We start from the raw sequence: 24,385 nt of genomic DNA on the forward strand, positions 1-24,385 counted from the left end.
TCCCTGCCTCTGATGATGGGTGTCATACATCAAATTAGCTGTAACATTGACCGTAGCAAGTGGGAAGTTAGATACAGTTGTGATACAGTATCAGCAGTGCTTTTATTTATTTAATCGAGATAAAGTTGACATATAATATTTGGATTGTATCAGCTTTCAGTGTACAAAGCAGTGCTTTTATAAGGAAAGGAGATATAAAGGAAACCCAACAAACCTTTTCTAGAATGGTCTATAGCAGTAACTGTAGTTTGTTTATCCTGTGACCCTGAATATAATGGGTACTGGAGAATTTAATTTTATCCACTCTGCATTTAGAAAATTTGTTAACTACTATTTATTAATTCCAGTATGATAAACAAAATGGAGGATTTTGCCCCACCTCTTTTTTGCCGCATTAATTGGAGGACCATTATCTTCTAAAGGCATGTATTTTTAAAGCCCATTTCTTCATTTCACCTGTGAAAACACTAGTTTTTTTTTCTCCTGGTTTGTAATGAATAGTTAGTGGAATAAACACGGTATGGTACCTTATTATCCTGTTACCTTGTGACAGCGTTTATAGGGTGTCTTTTATCAGATTGAAAGAAAAGATTTTGCTCCGAATAAAAAAGTATCATATGAAGGTGGAATTTCTGAGTACACTGCACAACCGTAATTGTCAACAGATTGGATATATTCAGGCTGCGTTCCCAATGTTTAAGTCGTGTGTGGGTGTGCCTGCATCTTTTTGGCAGTGAGCCTATCATTTGGCAGGACAGGTACATCGGCAACACTGTTCATCCTCGAAGTGAATGTCTCAAAGCCTCAACAAGATATCCAGGGAGAGGCCTGGTGACTTCATGCCTCAAGTTTAAGTACATGGAAGAGATTCCCCCTGCAATGACTCTCTGCTTGAACTTGATAATGCTGATAAAGATGATCTCTCTTTCATGTAATCAGCTGCATTGAAAAAAATCTTCGTGAGTCCTGAAATTGATCAGGTCCACATCCTCCCTTTGCCTGGAATTTCGCATGACAATCAGGTGCCGGGGAGTGATGGCACAAATGCCAAAGCTGAAAGAGACCTCCCTCAAAGATGAGAAAGCCCAACTCCCTCATTTTCCTAAGCCTTCTGTCTCAGTGGGCAGGGTCTGACTGCTCAGCAGGCCCCAGAAAGTGCTCAGCCAATGTTTACTGTTACTTCTTCAGGTCACATAGTTAGCTCTTGGTAGGACCAGAAGCCGCACCACGGTTCCAAGGTGCCATCCGCTACTGTGTCTCTCTGACCTGTTTTTCATCATGCATATGACCATCTGATACAATCTAATGTATTTGTTGGTTTGCTTCTTGTCTTTGTCCCACCGTAGAATAGAAGCTCCGTGAGAGCAGGGACTTTGTTGTCTGGTTCATCCAGTATCCAGAACATGGCATACAGAAGGACCTCAGAAAGTAGTTGCTGAATAAAAGAATAAATAAATTTAGAGGCCTGTAGGTAAACCCTTTGAAGAGTTGAGAAGGGAAAGGAAAAAAATTAATGTTTATGAGGCACCTGCTTTTAAGATGGTTTACTTATGAATGTTATCTCAGTTAATGCTCACAACAGGGGAGTGGCAAGGAAAACATTGCTGTTTCCCTGTGATGGTGAAGAACGTGGGGCTCAGAAGTTGTGGTAACACAGATCCATCTGCCCTCCAAGCTCATGCTATCCTCATTACTGCAATACCTCCAATTAGATCCGATCGACGAATTTTCATGAAAAGTACCTTCATTCTAAATGTTGGATGGTCCTATGATGTTTATTTCTTTTCTTTTTTTTTTTTTTTTTAAACTTTCCTTTAGGGATGCCTGGGTGGCTCAATCGGTTGAGCAGGCGACTCTCGTTTTTTGGCTCAGATCATGATCTCAGGGTCCCGGATTGAGCCCCATTCTGGGCTCTGTGCTTGGGGGTTGGGGGAGTCTGCTTGAGGATTCTCTTTCTCACTCTCCCTCTGCCCCTCTCCCCACTCATGTGCTTGCTTACGTGCACTCGCTCTCTCTCTCGCTCTGTCTCTCTCTCTAAATAAATCTTAAACACACACACACAAACCAACTTTCCTTTAAATCTATTTCCTGGGGCACCCAGGTGGCTCAGTCCATTGAGCATCCAACTCTTGGCTTTGGCTCAGGTCATGATCTCAAGGGTTCTGGGATCGAGCCCGCGCCCCCCCCCCCCCAGGCAGGCTGCCCACTCAGCAGGGTATCTGCTTGAAGATCGGCTCCTTCTGTCCCTCCCCCAAGTCTCCCTCTTTCAAATAAATAAATAAATCTTAAAAAAAAAAATACACACAAAGCTAATCCCTTAAAAAACCACATCCTATAGGAAAGCATGCTATCTACTCGAGCCCCTGCACACTGTAGGAAGGCAGCTTGGAGTGGTGAGCTCAGTCCTTGAGTTGGTTTTGCGGGATGTGGAGCCCGGGCCTCCCCCTAACCTCCAGCAGTGTTGAATCTTAGTTCCTCATCTGTGAAACAGTGGCGTTAATAGCTGCCTGCCTGCCCACCAGAGTTGGTAAGAGATAATGTATGTAAAGCACCTAGCACTGAGCTTCATCAAAGAAAGTGGCCATTAAATGCTAACCACTATTATCGTTACTAATTCTATTAGGGTTATCCTTATTAATAGTAATCATAATACATTCTTTCCTCAGAAGGGAAATACTTGTGGGTTTGTGTCTTGTTGTGGTCCTGCCTCGGGATGGAGTTAGGGAGCCTGGAGTCATAGACTGATTCCGCCTAAGTCTTTGCTTTCGCTGGGACGCATAGCGCAGACTACCAACCAGCTTCTTTCAGCCACCGCACCAAAGCGAAGGGAGCTTGGCTTGAGAGTGGAAGGATTAGGTCAAACCTATCACCACTTTTGGAAGAATAACCTAGTGATAGTAACTCCTAATAGTTTTGTGATGCCTTGTACGTTTTCTGGTGTTTCCATATGTGTTAGGTCATTTTTTCTCATGTGTACGGGAAAAATAATATACTTTGTAGAGGCAACTTGACCGCTTTCCCACAGTTTTTGTACTTACTGCATGCTCCTGGGGAAGTTACCTTCCTTTGGGTGCTTCAGTATCCCCAACTGGAGTGCAGTGGAAGGTTCTCATTAAGACTAAGGAGCTAACATATGTAAAGTGCCTAGGACAATAATTAACTCATAGTAAGTGCTCGGTACTAGAAGCTGTAGTGGACTGGACGATTTCTTTCTCATTAAAATCTTTTTAAGTGTTCTTGAAGGAACTGTTCTTTATGAGGCATCTACTTTCCAACCATCTGCTTTTCCTAGGATTCTGCCTTGCCCCATATACCAGTTGACAGTCTAGAGCTGGTGGTGTTGTCTACAGGGAAATGTGCAAACTTCGGGGAATATGTACCTGCCTCTGTGAAGCAACTTTTGATTTAAAAAAAAAAAAAAGATATTGCTGCATTTTGTCTAGTATTTGGAATTGTTTAAAATAACACCGAAATACCTCTGTAAGTTTGATTCAACATTGTTACATTCAACTTTATGGAAGAACATAATAGAGTGAAACTTACAACCTTGAATTGCTGACCATAGGGGTTTGTTTGTGTGCCTCTCTCTAGGTCACTTGGAGATCCTGGCCTTGGAGGCCGGTACTCACCTGCACTTTGTGTTTCTATTATGTTTCACAGCTGAAATGTTACTGTAGGCCAGTAGTTCTCAACCCTTCAAGGATATCAGAATCACCCTGAGGCCTTGTCACAGGATAGATTGCTGGTCTCATCCCAGAGTTTGAGTCAGTAAATGGAGAGGCCCCATAATTTGCATTTTTCCCCATGTGATGCTGATATGGTGGTCTGGGTACCACTTTTTGAGAACCAGTGCTCTAGACCAGGAGTCAACAAACTTCTATAAATGGCCAGATAGTAAATATTCTAGGCTTTGTGGGCTGTACAGTCTCTGTTATAGATGTTCAACTCTGTGGCTCAGAGCAGCTGTAGATCATTGTAAGTGAATGAATGTGACTGTACTTATGGGCATTGAAATTTGAATTTCATATAATTTCACATGTTACAAAATACTATTTTTCTTATTTCTTTTTTGCCCATTTATAAATGTAAAATTCATTTTTAGGTTGTGGACTGTACAAAAACACAGACAGCAAGCCAGATTTGGCCTTCGGGCTGTAGTTTGCCAACCCCTGATATGCAATTGTGACATGTTGGGGAATTTTCAAACTATTGTTTTAATTATAAAAGTAATGCATGCAAATGGGTAGTTTAAAAAAATCCAACAGTGTAGAAGAAAATAAAATGAATCAGGGAGACTTCCTCCCCACCCCAGGCCCAATCACATGCCCCAGAAATAACCACTATTGATGAATATAAATTTTCAGAAATTTTATAGGGATATGCAAGCTAATATAAATGTATACATTCTTTTTTACATCACTGGGCTTTCTATACCTACTGTTCAGCTTTGTCTTTTCCCTAGCAATGTATTGTGGCCTGGTTACGTATCAGCACATAGAAATAAATGATTTAGCTTATTCTCTAATACCTTCATAGCTTTCTGTTGCATAGACATCCAGACTCTATTTCACCAGTCCCCCATGGATGGACATTTGCATTATTCCTCATTTTTTTCTACCACAAAGTGAGGGTACATCTTCTTATATCCATTACTGCATAATATCTGCAAGGGAAAGCCCTAGGAGATGAGTTGTTGAGTCAAAGGATATATGCATTTAAAATTTTGATAGCTATTTCTTAATTCCTGTTGTGGGCACTTTAGGACCCTGCGTTCATTTTGTTTCAGGGTCACACCCTACATTTCTGTTTTTTAGTCTTTATCCGACTTGAGCATTTGTCATAGTGCATTTCGGTAGAATGCTTCTTGCTGCACGTGAACTTAACACAGAGTAGTAATCCTATCAAGGGCAAAAAGTGCAGCTGGCAATTTGTCCATGATTCTTGAAAGGAAAACAGCTTTAAAGAATATAAAGCCACCCAAACAGTGCCCTGAATCTAAGGTCATTCTGGACATTGCTGGGGAAGGTTCCACAGCAGAAATTGTTCTTTTTGCAAACCTGGTACTTAGCAGATGCCTCTATATGTTTGTTTCCCGTTAGAGTGGAGTTTTCCATTGTCAAACATGTATGTAAACATAGTATTAGCTAATAAATACGCTGTGCTATTATTGTACTAGAACTCAGAATATAACCGCTTTCCTTTCTATTTGGGGCTTTTCCTTTTTGAGCCAGTAAAGGATTAGGATAATGATTTAACAGACAACAATGGAACATCTTAAAATGTAGCCCTATGGTAGGTTTTTTAACTTAAAATATGCCTATTTCTGCTCATAGGTTGTCATAGAATTTTCTCTTCACCACTCAATCCTATCTCCTTACACAAGGAGTCAAGCAGTCAACAAAGAAGAAATTTCTTTTTCCGGAGACAAAGACAGATTTCCCACAGTATAGTTTTGCCGGCTGCCGTTTCTTCAGCTCACCCAGTCCCTGAGGTACCGTGTTGCCTATTATCTGCTGCTTTTTCCAGCCAGGATGAAGCTTAGCTGCAGAAATGAACGAATGTCTTTTTGCACCTTTGATTTCTGAGCCATTTGAATCATGATTTTTAAACTTGGTTTACGATCTGAAATTGTGATTTGAGAAGCGGTAACATCTGCAGTTCTATAACATTATTATTTTTTTTTTTTAAATAAAGCTCTGAGCTTACAGCTGCTTAGCTTACTTAGAATTAGTTTCTACCGTGAAAATTTTCTATATTAAATTTCTAACACGAAGGTAAAAGTACATGTCTCTAGTTTCTTAATCTTTTTATAGAAAAAAAATGGACTGTAAAACTGGGATCATTCAAGAGCGATTACTTGAAACTAGTACACTAGAATTATTTTCCTAACGCCTGCTCATACTTTCCATAGTATTAATGCTGCTGTTTTTGAATCCTCCTTTAGAGTAATTAAATAAAAACCTCTTGCCTCAGAGCATTCTTGATTTTTTTCTCAGAGAGTACAATTCTGTGGAAAGACAATCTACCCATGTTTCGAAATGCAAAATGAAGGAGGTGGAGGGGGGTCATGTAGGAAGAATGAGAACACCTGAAAGAAGTCTAGATTGTCACAAATTCACCTGCTTCCCCCTCTGATGCATATTTTAAACAGTAAACCCCCGTTAAGTATATTATACTCCCTGAAGGTGAGTGGCCCCTTTTGTGTGTGTGTGGAAAGGGGCCAATGAGACAGGCTACCAGAACCCAGAGGATGTTCCTGGTGTTTCTGTGCTGGGAAAGAAAGGGAAGCCTCCAGAGAGAAGAATGTATTGTTTTAGAATGCCAGTGACAAGCCCGGAGCCCTTCTGCCTGTCGTTGTAACCTGGCCACCTAGTCGCAGGGCTGAGTGGAGACAGGAGCGCAGTCTGTGGGGGAGACTGTGTGAGCTTCCGTGGGCACTGGTGGCAAAGCTGGAGGAATGGATGCTTGCCCAGAGCTCAGCCAAACACTGGCGTGCCCTGTGTCACAAAGGCCCACCTGAACATGAGGATAAGGGAAGGTCTTAGAAGTGAAGGAGTGATGTGCTTCACAGAGAGCAGACCCCTAAGCTCAGCTCTTCCAGAGTCACTGTGAGGCCAGCTGAAGAGTCTCCTCTCCCTCTGCCTCCTGTCCCCAAGTGCTGTGCACGCTTACTCGGTAGGGTTCCACAGTGCTTGTGTGGCAGTGTCCGTAAACAGATTGTAAAGAGCTGAGCACAATCTTGGGACTGAAAGAAGCTCTGTGTGTAAAGTAGTTATTTATTTTCTGAATACTGCCCATAGGTTTAAGGAAGCAGTGGAGAATGTTCTACAAGGGTGATCAGAGTTGAACATTTTGAGTTTGGGGGGTTTCTTTCTTTTTGGCAAATCATGGGAATGTTCTAGGTTTTTTTTTTTTTTTTTAATGTACTTGAAAAAAAAAGAAAGAAAAAGAAAAGAAAGCTGTTGGGTTTTGTTCTCTCGTCCCTTCTTAGTTTGGATACAGTTGCCGAGTACAAGAAAAGTGTATTCGTAATAGGCTTCAGGGGCCTTGAGAGTCAGCCTTTTACATATATTCATTCGGAGAGGGTGTTGTGAGCTATCCTTTGCATAAATTTTATCTTTGTGTTAAGAAGATGAAAGTACTCTTAATTAGCCATTTGGCAATTTGGAAGCTTGGTGCTCTTTTTCCATCAACGACAAGAATGCTTCTTACAGGGTTGGGAGGAGGAAGAAAAGAAAACTACTGTTTGTTTTGACCAGAAGTCTACTTCAGACCAGTTTGACTCAAAGCACAGTAAGGTTAACAGACCATCCAGAGGCAGCACTAACAGGCAATGTTAAGTTCAAAAGGGCAGGGGAAGGAACTGGGGGCAGCCTGGAGGGTCTGTCGTGCTGGCTTCGGAGGTCGGTGCTCCGGCAGGAAGGGCAGAGCTCCATGAAGCAGGAGGCTGTGTCCGAAAAAATGATCCCATTGTCGTGTGCTGGGTTCTGATCTTCATTTTCAATCCTTTTTCCTCAAGCACATAAAGAAGCCAGACTATGTGACGACAGGCATTGTACCCGACTGGGGAGACAGCATAGAAGTTAAGAATGAAGATCAGATTCAAGGGCTTCGTCAGGCTTGTCAGCTGGCGCGACATGTCCTCCTCCTGGCTGGGAAGAGTTTAAAGGTGGCGTCTCCGCAAACCTCAGAAGGACTTACAGAAGTCGCAACCCAACCCCCCTCTTTCCCCTCTCTCCCTTTCGCTCTTCTTGCGTACACATCTCATCTGTTAAAAAAAAATCAAGTCAAGCCTTGGGATAGGGGAAGGAGATTTTATTATTTTGTGTGTTTATTCTAGAGGTAATTTAAAATCCAAATTCAATTTTAAGTAGCAGGATTCTGGAGACACTTTGGGCCCAATCGGCCTATCCCACTTGATCAATGGCCGACAGTTTTGACTTCTGCCCCTTTTTCCTGCCTGTAGTTTCTGCTTTGACTCCCCCACATTATTTCTGTGTGCCTGAAGAGTTGTTCTGCCTCATCCTTTGTCTGCTTTTCTCTTGCATTAGTTCTGCAAAGCAAGATTAGAGCATATATACAAAGCTATGGGTAATAGAGAAATGTAATTACAGACAACTGTCTTACTATAAGATTTAGTTCTCCAGAATAATCTGAAACACTCTGCTTTTTAGGGGTCATTAAAAAGAAAAAGAAAAGTATGGGTCTGTAGTTTCCAGAAGGTGGGCAGAATTTAGGAAGTGCGTCTCAATGGTGAAATCACTTAGGTTGTCACCTGTGTAATAAACTGGTTATTGGAACATAATTAGCATAATGTGAATAGCAAATGACGCATAGAAAGATATTGAAGAAATAGGTAGTATTTAATGAAAGATTTTGTTTTAGAATTTTATTTATGACTTATGAGTTTATGGAGGTATCTTCATATACTAAAAAAACTCAGTTTTAGGTTTTGTGTTTTTTTTTAGTTTGAGAGCAATTGGATGCCTATTAATAAGAGAGAAATATTTTTTTAAAAACCCAATGGATTTACTTAAGCATGAAAGAAAGCAAGATTTGTGAAAACCAAATTTCTACTATATGTATCAGGCCGAGTTTTTTTAAAATAATGATCCATAATCTTCTCATCATTGCTGCAAAGCCCATGTAAGCTTTCACTGAGATAAAGAGGTGTGGGTTGACTTACTTTTTCAAGCTTTGTCATCTAAACTGAAGCTACTTTTGAGAATTTATATGCTTCAGCTAGCCTGAGGCCCTAGCCCTTGAGGAAGAGGAAGGAAGTGCCTAAGAACCTCTCTGTGAAGTGTTCAGCCTCAAAAGTAGTCATGTCATTTAATGACTCAACAGATAATTTATAGGATCTTAGGGCTTACAATTTCCATTTCCTAACAGCCCATAACAACATCGTATACCCAAACGATGATCAAAAAGGCACAATTGAAATATATCATGCTAACCCCCATTAATTAAAAGGTTGTATCACGAGTTTATCACAGTAAGTCTGTACAGTCTCATCTGGAAGTGCTGTAGCTAGAGACATGGTCAACGAGTGCAGGAAATGTCTTCAACTGTGGCTGCACAACTTCTTTATTTAATATTTTAGGTCGACATGACAACTGAGGAGATAGATGCTCTTGTCCATCAGGAAATCATCAGTCACGATGCTTATCCCTCACCTCTAGGCTATGGAGGTTTTCCAAAATCTGTTTGTACCTCTGTAAACAACGTGCTCTGTCATGGTATTCCTGACAGGTATTTATTGCTTAATAACATATTGTTCCTTTGGAAACTAAACCATGACACCAAAGATCTGTAACACATGGTGAAAGACACTAGCTTAATTGAAACCCACCTGCAAACTTGTGAAGCAGATTATGGTAAAACAAAAATTTCGAAATATTTTGCTTCTAAGTGGACATAATTTAATGTTTGTTAAAGCAGTGTGTAGTCCAAAAAGGTCATTGCTCCTTAAATATTGGTTGTACGTTCTTAGATTTTAACCATATAAATGGTAAAAATCTAAATGTAGGCAAATAGAGGTCATCAATTATTGTTTCAGCTCTTTGCAGAATTAAGGTAACCAATAAGTACGTTTTTTAAAGAATTTTTAAAAGATTTTTAAACAATGGCAATATGTTCATATTCTGTATTTCTTGTAAGATGGGACATGACTAATATAACTTAAAGATTAGATATAGTTTTTTCCATTTATTCCTCTTCCACCCCAAATTACCATTGCAATTCACTGGGCTCGTGATAGTCTTAGTATTTATTTGTACATTCCTCTTATTGAGATCTGTCTATCACCACTTTTATTGTGTTTACGTTTCAGTCGACCTCTTCAGGATGGAGATATTATCAACATTGATGTCACGGTGAGTAAATAATATAAAAAATAGTCTTTGATCAACTTCGGAATTGCTGGTAGCACCAGGAAGAATTGTGGATTGAAAATGCGAGCCGCACCAAGGGAAGTGCTGTTTACTTCTAGACCCAGACGCAAGCAGCTGGTTTCCTTTTTTGTCTTTAACTCCGTGTTTATTCCAAGTAAACCCAGGCCTGACTTGAATTTAGGGCTGGAATCAGATGCACTGAGATCAATGTTGGCCTAAGTGAAATGTCAACCCAATCCTGCTATGTGTCATGTTTTTGAGAAGGTGTAATTGTTATTGATCCACTGTGTAGTTAAAGCAGAGCACCACGGCACTGGGCAGCTGCTGAAGCTAGATATGTATGAGATGAGCTAACGCGAAGAAAGCCAGCATTTTTCCTTCACTCTGCCAAGATTGATCTTCCTCTTCCTGCTGATTTTGAGTGGGGCCTGTCATTATCTTACTCTGTCATTAGGGGCTACATTGGCCTGTGTGTGTCAGTCTATTTGGACAGCAACTCTTTTGCTAGCAGTGTTCCCTAGATTTATTAAAATCCCTGAAGGTAACGTCGTGCTCCATTTGTGGCATCGAGGGTATAGAGAGCCTTGAACTCGGAGCATACGAGCAGAGTGGTTTTCTCTCTGAACCCAACTTTTTACCAAATGGTTAACAGCCTTTTTTTTAAATAACAACCCAAAGTGATTTAACGTGGGAACTTCAAACTGTACAAGTGCCAACCTTTTCTAATTCCCTCAGCCGTTTACTAGTCTCAGACTTGGATTATTTGCGCTTTGGCAGTTCATTTTACTAAAAAAGTTCGCAGGGGTCCCTTTGGATTATGCGGATTGGAAATAAATTCTGTGCATTTGGTGATTAATAAACAAGTTTTAAGTAAATAAATAAAATTTAATCATCTGATGAGAACCAGTTGAGAGAGACAACATTCAAGGAGTATAGCTTCTATGAATGAGGAAATATTTTCCATGATAGTTATTTTGTATCCAGACCATGAACTTAGGTAGGTGTGGGAATGAGGTGGAAATTGTCATCCAGTTGAGTTCAGCCAAATTTTTAGTTGTTTGAATTAACTCCCCCTCTTTTTTCATAGCAGATTGGATGGTGACATAGCCAATGATGCCTTTATCGCTGCTACTCTTTCATATATCATTTTGTCCTCAGAATACTTGAGAATTTACTGCACAGATATTCTGTTGGTTTATCTTTCCTACTCAGAATCATGTAGGAGGAGATATTTTATGAAGTATGCCTGAAATAAGTATTTTTCCTGATATACTTTTCTTTTGAATTGTAACTGATTTAGGGGTTTTACATTTATTGTCTCACCTAATCACCCCCTAATAAAATATTGCTGCTTTGAATGAAATCAGCACACTTTCCTTCTGCTCCCAATGCATCCAGAGAGAATATTCCATGCCTTTTCTGTTTCCTGAAGACTTTTAATGAATTTTTAACATTCAGATATATCACAGTTGCAAAACTCATAAAAGCAAGGTGAAACACTTCAAGTGTCTCAAAATATAAAGGAGTCAAGAAGACCTATTGGTCGCTATCTTCCTAAGTTATATTTCTTTTTATTAACCCCTTGCCACAAATTATATTTCTTGTGAGATATGTTATTAAGTGAAAGAGTCCATTATGAGATCCTTTACTTTCATCCGAAAGTACTCATTGTGCATTTTATAATTGTTTACATCTAGTATATATCACAAGGAAACAGACTTCTTTCCCCCTTGAAAGCTGAATTAAAAACAAAACAAAACAAAACAAAAACTATGAGATGCCTAGAGTAGTTGCTCAATAAATATTTCTTTAATAAATGAAGTACAAAACAAGAATACTTTGTGAGCATAAACCCTAATTATAGATAACTGCCATAGGCTTTCAGAAGTGTTATTATTCTCGTACATATTGAATCTTTCACGTAGTCATTTGGAAAACTAGCAAAAAGTAATATAAGAAGTCAAAGATTTTTAAAAAGATCTTTTACTTAAATAACAGTTACACAAACACTGAATTACACATTTTAAAAATAATTACTCTTATATTAGCAACAGTAACATAATTGTTTATAAAATCAAACTTGTACTTTCTTGGACTGCAAATGGGAAAAAATGTATAAAACACTACTGTATTGCAAGGTAATTAAGGTCATTTGACACAGTAGAGAAAACATTTGATTAGAAGCCAGTACTACCTCTGGATCTACCTCTATATTTTTGCCAGTAACCTTAGATGAGTTACCTGTTTAAGCCTCAGGTTCCTGACTTACAAAGCGAAGAAGAATAGACTTTTCCTGCTTCCCTTACAGAGTGTAGTAGAGTATTTTTGTGTGTGTGCAGAATAGTATACAGATTTAAGACATTAACTCGGTATTAAAATAGCTCAGATAAATATCTTTTTTATAAGTTTGTACATTCTACTTCATGAGAAAGAGAAATGTGAAAAATAGTTACCTAGATCAAATTAATGCAAAATAGCAAATTCTGTGCTCTATCTGAGGATCAGTATTCAACCAGTTTCTTCTACCTTGTGTATTTTTTTTTATTTTTTTATTTTTTTAAATTTTTTATAAACATATAATATATTTTTATCCCCAGGGGTACAGGTCTGTGAATCGCCAGGTTTATACACTTCACAGCACTCACCATAGTACCTTGTGTATTTCTTATAGTGTTTGTTAATTATTGATTTTTATAATGACTCTGATGTCTTCCAAGATCCTATAGGGCCTGCTGACAACTGATAAAATTGTATTTTCTGTAATTTTATTCTTAAGCCTATTTTGTTATATTTTAATCCTTTAAGACCCCATGTATAGTGTCTTCTGTTAACATTCTGCTATCTGGAACAATTGACTAAAGTTTTACTTCCAGGCAGGATCTTTCCCTAACATATTTCATTCCCATATTGAGCCACTTCACTTCTTGGAACAAAATTCTCCTACTGTCTAAGACTGACATGTCTATTTTATTTCTTCTTGTTGTCTATCACTTCCAAATGTAGAATTGGTAAATAAAAGATCGAGTGTCTTTAGGACACTGAAGAAACTTTTCACTATGTTAAATACTTCTAGGTTCCCTAGAGCTATAGTAGTAATTGTGGGTCAATGTCTTTGGTCACTAATTTATGCATGTGTAGTTTTGTCTTCTCGAAATAAAACATTATACTAGCATTGCTAATCATAATGCTGAAATAGCCATTCCAGTTATATATTTATTTCTGAATTTTGTAATATCATCATATAGCTTCATCTTTTTTAATTTCTGTAAGGCTTTAGCATTTTTTTTTTATTTTTGGTAGGGAAATGAGTAATTCTGGAAGGGTGAAACATATGAATCTACTAAATACATAAATGAACACAATATATACTTTTGGAAAGTACATTTTTAAACAAGGATGTATTTTTAAATGTTTGCCTGTGTTTAGGTCTATTACAATGGCTACCACGGAGACACCTCTGAAACGTTTTTGGTGGGCACTGTGGATGAATGTGGTAAAAAGTTAGTGGAGGTTGCCAGGAGGTGTAGAGATGAAGCAATTGCAGCTTGCAGAGCGGGGGCTCCCTTCTCTGTAATTGGAAACACAATCAGGTAAGCCTTACACTGACAAGTAAAGGGAGGGTTGGCAAATGGTACAAAGGTTATTGGTGGCTTGGTATAAAGTTGATGACATGTTTTATGATTCAGAACCATCATTTCAGTCTGATATCAGTATGTGAACTGCCAAGCTGCAATGTTGTTCCCTGGGCTTAAAAAAAAAGAGAGAGAGAGATTTTAAAACAGTGAATTATACTGGGGTCAGCAGGAAACTTACAGGAGCAGCAAGCAATATTTATATGACTGCTTTAGTTTAAGCTCGACATTTTGGTCTGTAGTGTTCCTTTACTCAAAATCACACCAAACATGGAAGAAAGTAACTAAGAAGGGGATAAGCATCCCAACTCTTGGATAATGAAACAGGAGAAAAGCTAAATTTTATAAAGGAATGAAGTGAAACATATTCCTGTAATACAAACATTAAAAAAAAAAAAAATAGCTCAAGCAAGACTTACCTTTCAAATTAGTGGATTAGCAAACAGGCTGAAAGGGCGAGCTTATGTCCTTTTCTGGTCTGGTTCATTTTTTTCCTGTAAACTATAATTTATCTTCCAAACAGCATTCTATGCTTGCTTTTTGAGTGTATGTGTATTTTCTGAATTCAAGACTTTTCCCCATAATCTGTTACCTACTTTTAGATCTTTTTTTTTAAACCCCTATAACTGTTTTGAAGTAGACATTCAGAATATGTGTTTTCATTCAAAAGTAATACATTTTGTTAAAGATGATCACATCAGTACCTTTTAAAGTACTGTTCTCATTAATATGAACCATTGAATACTTCCCGTTTGTCTAAAGGATGGAAGGCTTAGTCACCTTGAAAAGATGCTGCCTTTTTTCTTCGTAAGCCCTCAAACACTTTAAGAAAAAAGGCAGTAAAATATCAGTTAAATGTATTTATGGCTTTAAAAATATTGTAACAATGTCTGAATCAAACTTTAGTAAAATCTCTTTGGCTTATATCTGGGAAGCTTTTATTGAAGACTTTGAACAAAATTGTGTTTTTGACAGTTTTAAATTATAGGCTAACTAGCCTGGGAAAAAAGGATAGTGTCTCTCTGTTCTTTCATAGGAAATGTTGAATCAGACCCCTACTGGGAAAAGAAATTTAATGCATATCTCACTATCTTACTGTCCATGAATATAATAGAAATGAATTCAAAATGCAGTTTTATTTTTGCAAATGGGATGAGTCGATAGATGTATCTCATATTTTTGAACACCTAGGGTTCAACAAATTTGCTGGTGGTGCTCTTGCATTTTAACAAAATTTATTCTTCAGTAGAAGGGGGCAGAGAACACTAGATTCTTATTCAAGCATTCTATCGAGCTCTGCATTCATGGCTGTGTCTAAAGGGCATGTCAGCCTTTGATTCTCTCTGAGAGGTAATTATCCTTTTCCTGTCACGGAACAACAAATGATAGCTAACTACAGAGGCACATTTGCAGTAGTCACATTCATCAACTGCAGAAAAAAAAATTCAATTTAATTGTGCAACACAGCTGCACACGGGCTTTTGAGCATTTCTGTTGTTCTCCCTGTCTCGCTATTCCTCCCTCCAGATCTATTTTTTAAACTTTTTTTTTCTGGTTATTTTTTCCCCTTTTTGTCTCTTCTTCCATTTTTACTCTCTGTACTTTCTTGTTAAAGTAATTTTCCTTTGTGGCTCTCATTCTTTTTTCCCCATTGAAGGCTATGAATGTAGAAAATTATCACAATTACTCATATAATTGAGCCTCTTTGTAGCAAGTGCAACTCCAGTAGCCTTTCTCCATCATGAAAATGGTTTCATTATAGGGTTTTTCATATTCTCTGACACCATCTACACAGAGGAACAGGCGTGCAGATGAGATGTGCTAGGAACAGGCTAGATCAGTAAGGTCACAGTAGGAATAATTAGCTCTGCTATGGAAAGAGCATCTAGGCCTTTTACTGCTACATAAATGTACTGTCCGTGGCTTTTAGTCACAAAAAAACTTACTAACAAATGGAGCTCCCGCCTACTACTTTGAAAAAAAGATTTGTATCAACACTACAATTTTCCATCATTAAGACTAATAACACAGAGCCTAGTATACATCAAGGGGAATAAAAAGAAAAATCTCACATTCAAGTGGCGGCTGGGTGCTGACCTTTGTTCCCTTTTTTTGTGTACGACTTAACTCTTTACAAAAAAGAGCCACACGCCACACCAACATGCAGGTGAACTCCAGCTAGTACTAGCAAAGCACAGCATTCAGTCGGAAAATCTGATAAATCTCCATGCAGGATAATGCATTTCATTACATATTCACTACATTAATTCTAGCTACATAAAAAAAAAAGAAGAAGAAGAAGAGTAGAATTGAAAGTGACATTGGGTTTTAGCTATCTGGATGCAAAGGTCAGTTTTCGCAGAGTATGAATTTGCATGGACAAGCTCCTTTGAAAACCAGATCAGTCCCAACAGCTACACTTACAGAACTATGTGAAAAATAACAGACAATGAACTTTTTACTTTCACCCTGATACATTTCATTATTTGGATGGTTTCTGTCTGCCACCAGGGACTAGCCCATGTTAAGGCGGTGTTTCTGGACATCTATTATTTTGCCTTTTCTTATTCAGGCAAAAATCTCAAGGGAGTAAATAAACAGTCTCCACCTTTAAGCCAAAAGTACTTGGAATCATTACAGACTGAAGGTTTACAAACATCTTTCAACTCAGTCTCATTTATTTTAAGATATTCACCATCTTTTGCATAGCCTCCCTCTACTGATGCACCATGAAAAGAACATTCAAGCTTCTTTTATTAGCAGTATGCTACCAAGAACCTAGTGATCTTTATAGGACATTTCGAAATTCTCAGAAGCCTGTGAAGGTAGGAGGCTATCTCTGAAGAAGTATTGGCTATAATAGTTTAATGAAAAGAGTTCTCTGTGTGCCCTTTTGCTTCATGAGGGATGGCTAGTGATCTTTAGATTACAGTGTTATTATGCTCACTGTACCTCCATTTGCTTTAAATTATTTCTAAAGCTGTATATTCAAATTATCTCTAGATGATATGATCTGTACATATGAGAATATTGTGAATGTGTAGATTCATGCATCCCAAATATGTGACAGTTCCATCAAAAATAATTTAAACTTATAGTTGTAAATGTCATGATGAAAGTATCAATAAATGGTTTTTAATGTTTAATTCATAAGTATATGTTTTGATATTAATTTAGAAGACTATAAAGCAGATTTTTAAAAATAATCTCTTTCTATTAGATTATGCACATTTAAACAATAAGTGGCTCAGGCAAAATAAGTCATTTTAATGTCATCTGTGATGGATTTTTCTTGACAGCTACTGTAAATTACAATTACACTGCTTCTCTCTGCACATGAAAGTAAGCACTGCAATAAATTATCTTTTATTTCAATCCATCATGTCTGCTTTTCGGAAACAGAAAACCTCAAATAAAAGTTCAGCACTATTGTAAGAAAAACACAGTAATTTGTGATCCGGCTTGAAACAAAAAAATGTACCCCTCTTTCCAAAAACGGTTGTTGGCTTTCAAAAATATTACTAATTGCACTTAAACATTCCTTGTCGTTAGAGGGAATCCTTGGGCTCGTGCATTCCTTCAAAGACTACTGTTTAAAATAAAAGCCTGGAAGGACTGAACTTGGAAAACCAGGGGCCATTTAATTAGAGCTGTGACCATTTGGAAATTAGTACTGTTTTTAGGATTCGTGTAAAAATGGTGAGAAAATGATTTCCGTGTGCATTTTTCTTTCTTGAGAAGAGTATGCACTTAAACACAGTACTCCTCTGCCCTCTTGGGGAATGTGTTCTTCGTCACAAAATGTACTTGAAATGTATTAAGAATTTTAATTCGTCTACACAATACTTCAATTGAGGAAAACTCTCTCATGAAAGGGAATTAAATGGACGAAAACGGCCCCAAGAAATTCCTTAAGCGAGGAACCGTAACTGAAACACGAACTCTAATAATAGGATGATTTCAAAGTAAGTTCAGGAAGTACATCTGCATACCTTCTTCCTTCCCTACCCTCTTCTCCCTCCCCAAATAGTCCCTGTGAAGGACTTCAAATCGTAAATGCGCTCAGGCTCATGGGTAAGTGTTGTACTGTCTGAGAGATTTTTAGTTAAAGAAAAATCAGTACAGAACAGCTAATACCAGGAGAATTCTTTTCGGTAGGTTTCAGCAGAAAGAAGACAGATCTCCTTCTTGTCCAGGGCAAGAAGACCTCGGGCTCAGGAGGGGTCACAGCCGGGGAGGCCTGGTGCAGGGGAGCAGCCCTGCCTGCCCAGCTCTTTCCACTTCCCTCAACACACCAGTGAAGGGAAGCACACGTGTTCCACCTTCCCGTGCCGCAGTCAGGGTGACCACCACTGGCTTTCAGGTCAGAGTGGAATTTACTACTACAGGTCCCTCGGATGGTCTTTTATGATCAGGTCAGAGTGGAATTTACTACTACAGGTCTCTCGGATGGTCTTTTATGAATCTAGATTTAAGTCCTAGAATCAGGGCAAATCATCTCATGCTCCCCGTATATTCCAAAGTAGGTGAAGAAGCATGATTTTATTTTATTTTTAAAGATTTTATTTATTTATTTGACAGAGAGAGATCACAAGCAGCAGAGAGGCAGGCAGAGAGAGAGGAGGAAGCAGGCCCCCTGCTGAGCAGAGAGCCCGACTCGGGACTCGACTCGGGACTCGATCCCAGAACCCTGAGATCATGACCCGAGCCGAAGGCAGTGGCTTAACCCACTGAGCCACCCAGGCGCCCAAGGACATGATTTTAAGTAGCAAATAGGAACATTAGATTTGATCCCATTTCGTCCCCATAAGTATGTGAGATAAAACCTCGCTACAGGGTGCCCGGGTGGTTCAGTTGGTTTGGTGACTGCCTTCAGCTCGGATCATGATACCAGAGTTCAGGGATTGAGTCCTGCATCCGGCTCCCAGCTCCACGGGGAGTCTGCTTCTCCCTCTCACCTTCTCCCCTCTCATGCTCTCTCTCACACACTCACTCTCTCTTTCAAATAAATAAAATATTTTTAATAAATAATAAAAAAGCTCACTACAAATCCACAAGGGAAATACCCTGAAAGGCAGACCGAAATCTATACTTAGCTCCTGGTAATCAAGCATTGAGATGATGCTCAGCCAAGGAACTGAGCGAAATTTGTCCTGCGCTTTTCCTCTTTTCCACCCGGCTGTGAAATCCTGACCTTTGCATTCATGACACATACATTCTGTGATACTCCCATAACCATAAGTTCCAGCAGGATCCAGGCAGTAAATTGTTGTAGGAGAATGCACTCAAAATATCTTTAGCACCTTGTAATTGCACAGCTTCTTTTATGAAGAGGAATGAGAGGTGTGATGGCAGAGGGACCCCAAGTGTGTCTGCAGAGTGGGCTTTCTTCCTCTCTTCTCATCAGAAATTAAAATGAAGATTGCCATTGTATCACACATTAAAGATGTAGCCGTGATGCCTGCCAATCTGTTAGATCCTAGTTTTTTTTTTTTTTTTTTTTTTTCTTTAAAGGAAAGAAAGTAGGAGAACAGTTTATGGAATGTTCTTAGACTCATTGAGGTTTGTTGGGACTAAAGTCACATAATTTGCAGTTTCGGTAGGACCCATTCTTGTAAAAAAAAAAAATGTAGATCATTATTGTCTTACGTAATTCCACCCTCTATCTGCTCTCCATTCTCAGTTTTTATTTGGAAATTGTGTGGTACAAGTAGAAACACCTTGGGAAAGTTTTTATACCTCCTGCCCCAACTGCACAGACACACAGAAATAACGATAACCACAAAGTACAAATTTAAGAGAGAAAGATGTTGACTTGTTGTTCCTGTCTTTGATATATGCATAGCTTACCTGTTTCTGCACTCTCAGTTACATGGAAATTAAGTCTGAATAAGAGGCTGTCCATTTGCTACTTAGAGTGACATCCTGGTATAAGAGAAGGCATCTTGCAGGTCCGGAGATGAAAGTTAAACATGTTCAGAGATAAGAGTTTTGACATGAGTGTCAGAGATGCTGCTTCTGAGTTCATTGTTCAGACTAAACCTAAGGTCTACTGGAAACCTAGTTTGGGATCTAAAAACTTTGATTTTGATAAGAATTTAAATAGTGGGGGCCCCTGGGTGGCTCAGTGGGTTAAAGCCTCTGCCTTTGGCTCAGGTCGTGATCCCAGGGTCCTGGGATTGAGCCCTGCATGGAGCTCTCTACTCGGCAGGGAGCCTGCTTCCCTTCCTCTCTCTGCCTGCCTCTCTGCCTGCTTGTGATCTCTCTCTGTCAAATAAACAAAATCTTAAAAGAAAAAAAAATTTTAATAGTAGTCCTGTAAATCCCGATCCATTGTTATGGTTAGGGTTAGGGCACTAACCCCACATGAAAATATAAATTGTTCATGCTTTATATGTTTTAACTTTCTCTTGCTCTTAGAAATGAGTGTGCTCACCTGATTTCAAAAACAACTTCTTAACTTTGTATGTGAGGATTTTAGGGTTGAATTCTATAGGCCAGACTTCATTTCTGTTGATGGAATAGATGGAAACCTGTACATTTTGCATGTAGAAAGAACAAATATAGTATTAAGAATTAAGAATCAGGGGCGCCTGGGTGGCTCAGTGGGTTAAAGCCTCTGCTTTCGGTGGGTCAGGTCATGATCCCAGGGTCCTGGGATGGAGCCCCACATCGGGCTCTCTGCTCGGCAGGTATCCTGTTTCCCCTTCTCTCTCTGCCTGCCTCTCTGCCTACTTGTGATCTCTCTCTGTCAAATAAATAAATAAAATCTTTAAAAAAAAATAACTAGGAATCACAATACTAGCTTCTCTTAAGCATCACGGTGATTAAAAGCATTCTGTGTGAATTTTGTTAATGACTTAAGTCTTGAGTGGAAATCCCAAATGATGACAAAGTTTTGGAGTATTTCAAGAATATTGACAATGCGACTTGACCTATTGTATGAGTGTGTCTGTTTCTAAAATACGTAATGTTTTGAAGTAGGCCAGAATAAGAAAACTATAAAAGTAGGAGGTCACATTTCTAGGTTGCATTTTTGTTTCTCTGTTCAGTCCCCAAATCAGTAGTAATTTGCAAAGTCTTTGGTGAAATCTTATACAAACCAGGCAAGTTTTTATGACCTGCATTCTATGCACATGGGTATGCATATCGATCCGTATAGGCATGCATCGATCCACATGCACACTCACTTGTTGTCTAAAAGTGGCCTTGTTTGAATGCCTTACTAAGGTAAATGAAGCAAACTACCATGTTAGATACATACCTTTTTTCTTCATTTATCCAAAAGGAGTCGTTTTGCAATGGCAAAAATTTTAATTATTTCAGAATAATGAAAACATTGTTACCATCTGACTCTAAATATAACTGATTTTTTTTTTCTCTTTCAGAGACTATTTTAAAGTGACTTTATCTAAGTATGTGTTAAAAACTTACCTAATTTAATTAAATTTTGTTTTTGGGTCGCTTTTAAAGCCGCATAACTCATCAGAATGGTTTCCAAGTCTGTCCACATTTTGTGGGGCATGGGATAGGATCTTACTTTCATGGACATCCAGAAATTTGGCATCATGGTAAGGAAGTTAATTTGGGAGCTATTTATTGGGTGGAATCAGAACAAGGCAATTTTGCTCCTCATGTTCCTCTAATTTTGAATTCATATGATCATCCTTTTGTGTGTATGCATGTGTGTGTGGGGGGGAGTTACTCAATTGTAACCAGCACATTACTATGTTACTGGATTAGAGCCCAGCAGTTTCAGTCTCAGAATAGGGTTTATTTTGCTTTTTGTCTTCCCCTGAAGGGTGATGGCTGGAAGGCACAAGGGATATTTGTCTAGAAAAAGTTACTGAAAACAAAATGCCACTGCATCAATGTCCCAGCAGCATGCACATATGACTGTTTTCTGTTTTTCTTTTTCTACCCTCTTCTCTAACTGCTGACTGTTGTGGTTAAACTTCATTACATCCTACACAGTGTTGACAGCTGATGTATTTAGCAGCATGTACTCTTTAGTGATTTCTAGGTTATACCCACCCTTGTATTCCTTCCCCAGAACCTCCTGCTTTTCACTGCCTGAGTATGCACCTGACAATGAGAAGGCAAGGGTAGGTCAGAGGCAGTGGTTAGGGTAGGAGGCAATTCTGTAGCGTGCTCCCAAGGGGGGGCTGCACACCTGGACAGGGACCGAAGGAAAGTTGGGCCTTGACCTGTGTGCTTGGGGTTGGAGCAGTCCCTAGAAGAAATGCTGGTAGAACCCTATTCCCTGAAGATCCCCGTGGACCCAGCAGGTCAGAATTCCTTTAGCACTAAAGAACCCCACCTGTGGCAGCTCAGGAGCGCAGAAAGAGTGTCTCAGTCGTGTGCCCCACCCTGCACCAACACTTATTGGAGTTATTTCAAGTCACCCCTATCCTAGCCTCCTGCTTTAACCTGCACCCTAAGGGTCTGCCTTCCCTTTGTATCAGTTCCCCAAGATGTCTTTCTCTTTGGGGTGGCGGGCAGGGCCTAGGACCCAGTGAAGCCAGGAGACCTGGAAGAAGTGGCCAGGGGACTGTGGAAGTTGTCTAAAGCACACAACAGGTATCTAGAACACCCCAGCTACCTCTGCTAGCCCTTGGTACACCCTTCCCAGGGGCCTTGACCCCAAGCAAAGAAAATGCGAAGCCTAAGGGTCAGAACCCCTTCTATTCTAAAAGAAAAAATAAAAAGTAAATAAATGAAGTGACAAGTGACCAAGGTCTTTTTGAACAGTCCTGCCCCTCTAATTCTGTTTCTCTCTTTCTCTCCATTTCTCACTCCCCCACCCTATATTTTTGTTTTGCAGCAAATGACAGCGATCTACTCATGGAGGAGGGAATGGCGTTCACCATAGGTCAGTGCCCAGGCTTCCCTTTAGAGAGCCCTGGCTCCCTGGATCAAGGCAGCAGTGCTGGCCTAGGCCAGGCAGTCCCGTGAAGGAATAATAAAGCCAATCAGCGTAATGAAATAATTCAGATGCATAGCAAATCTGATTAAATAATATCCTCTAGCCCCATCTTCCTAAATCAGATACTTACTGACACATTTAGGAGACGGCAGCCATCCAACCTCTAATTCTGTTACGAGCATAAGGCAGTGTTTGGTGTTTTTTGTTGTTTTGGTTTGGTTTTGGGGATGTTTTTGGTTTGGTTTGGGGTTTTCGTTTTTGCTTTTGTTTTTTCCAGTAACACCCAGTAACTAGAAGTGATCATGTCCCTTGCTCCTTGTCTGGCCGCCCGGTCCTGGCTAATCATGTGACTGGTGTCACCACCAAATTCCAATCATCTAAGACCCTAAAGGCATCATATTTCTGACTGTGGTACTTAATGGCGAAGCAATTAGAGTGAAATAAGAAAATTGTTATTTGCTGATTAATGAACATTTTAAGCATGTTTTAAAAATTCAAATATTTTAAAAAACTGACTGGTATTTATAAGAGGGACTGGTGTTTGGGTGGTTATTATCCACGGGGTCCTAATTAAGGCTTGATTAAAATGCCCTTTTTTTCTTAAAAAAATTACGAACGAGACAACTTCATACATTTTTGAATGCGGTAGTGTTTCCTCTTCCTACTGTTTAGTTTGTAATATACGATGTAAGCAACATCAATTATCAGCCCTTGTGAGATGACAACAGGAACCCGTGGGGGAAGCACTTGGGGGGAGGGGAGGAGAACCTTCTTCTCTTTTTTCGTAATCAGCCGGAACAATATTTGACAAGAATGTGATTAGATCACTGCAGTAAATATTTTCCCTCTTACAGAGCCAATCATAACCGAGGGATCTCCTGAATTTAAAGTCCTGGAAGACGCCTGGACTGTGGTCTCCCTGGACAATCAAAGGTGTTTGCTTTCGGTGCCACTGCTTTGAGAGGCTATGGGAAGGGAGATTGGTCCGACGGCTCCCGCGAGCTACTGTTCCCCGCCCCGCCGGCGCTCTCGCGCCTTCTGACCACTGCGGTGTGTGTTTCAGGTCCGCCCAGTTCGAGCACACAGTTCTCATCACGTCGGGGGGCGTGCAGATCCTGACCAAACTGCCCCACGAGGCCTGAGGAGCCGCCCGCAGGTCGCAGAGGCCGGGAGCTTTTTATCCTAAATTGCCGAAATCCAGCTGGAGAACTTTTAGAAGCCCGGCAAAACGGGAGGTCACGCAGTAACCAACCTAGCTTCACGTCTTGGAAAAACCCGATGGGGATCGGATCACAAGCCTGGCCTTGGCCTCGGCCTCGGGGCTTCGCAGAGAGGGCGGGCTCGGCTTCCTACCGCGAGAAGCGATTCTGGGGGGTGGGGGGGACTCCCGGGTTTGGTAGGGGAAGGATTTCCAGAGATGCGTGGTTTACTCTTCCCCTTGCCTTGACTGCCCAAGTAAAAGCTTTCCCCTCCTAAGCCCATTGTGTCTGTTGTCCTTGCGCCTCTGACAGATACTAGAGGGAGAGGGTGGCTGGTTAATTTTTGAGTCTCTGAACTTTTCACATCTGCGGTTGGGGGAAAGAATAAGCCTAGATGTTAGCTGGGAATTTTTTAGAAGTCTCTTCTTTTCCCCTTGTGGATCCCACGTTGGCACTAGCCCTTCCAATTCTTTTCCCTTCATAGCTGCTTTGGGATGAAGAGATTAGCTAGCAAACCGTGGGGTTGGTTACACATATTTCCTTGCCAGTGAACCCTGCATCTGGCCTTCACAGTGCTTTATCAGTCCACACACATGGCTTTCCTGGATCCCTGTGGCTCTTCCGGCTCTTCCTCACATCCCTCATCCTGCCCCGAGCAGCCATCCCAGAGGTTACTTTTGAGGGACCCTCTTGCCCCTCCATCTCTCTCTCTTTCTCTCTCTCTCTCTCTCTCAC

General features: G+C 39.9%; 1 protein-coding gene across 1 annotated transcript in view; it reads left to right on the plus strand.

Annotated features, from left to right (window-relative positions):
* METAP1D (methionyl aminopeptidase type 1D, mitochondrial) overlaps positions 1-23,921 on the plus strand; it is an 86,900-nt gene extending 62,979 nt beyond the window's left edge. Inside the window, 9 exon segments of the mRNA XM_032355946.1 lie at positions 5,334-5,491; positions 7,520-7,669; positions 9,104-9,252; positions 9,833-9,875; positions 13,320-13,483; positions 20,999-21,096; positions 22,350-22,397; positions 23,306-23,384; positions 23,515-23,921. Of these exon segments, the coding sequence (XP_032211837.1) occupies positions 5,334-5,491; positions 7,520-7,669; positions 9,104-9,252; positions 9,833-9,875; positions 13,320-13,483; positions 20,999-21,096; positions 22,350-22,397; positions 23,306-23,384; positions 23,515-23,593 (968 nt within the window). The 3' untranslated portion in view covers positions 23,594-23,921.
* Positions 23,922-24,385: the final 464 nt, after the last annotated feature.

The sequence above is a fragment of the Mustela erminea genome, chromosome 8, assembly GCF_009829155.1.
Source record: "Mustela erminea isolate mMusErm1 chromosome 8, mMusErm1.Pri, whole genome shotgun sequence".
Classification (NCBI taxonomy): domain Eukaryota; kingdom Metazoa; phylum Chordata; class Mammalia; order Carnivora; family Mustelidae; genus Mustela; species Mustela erminea.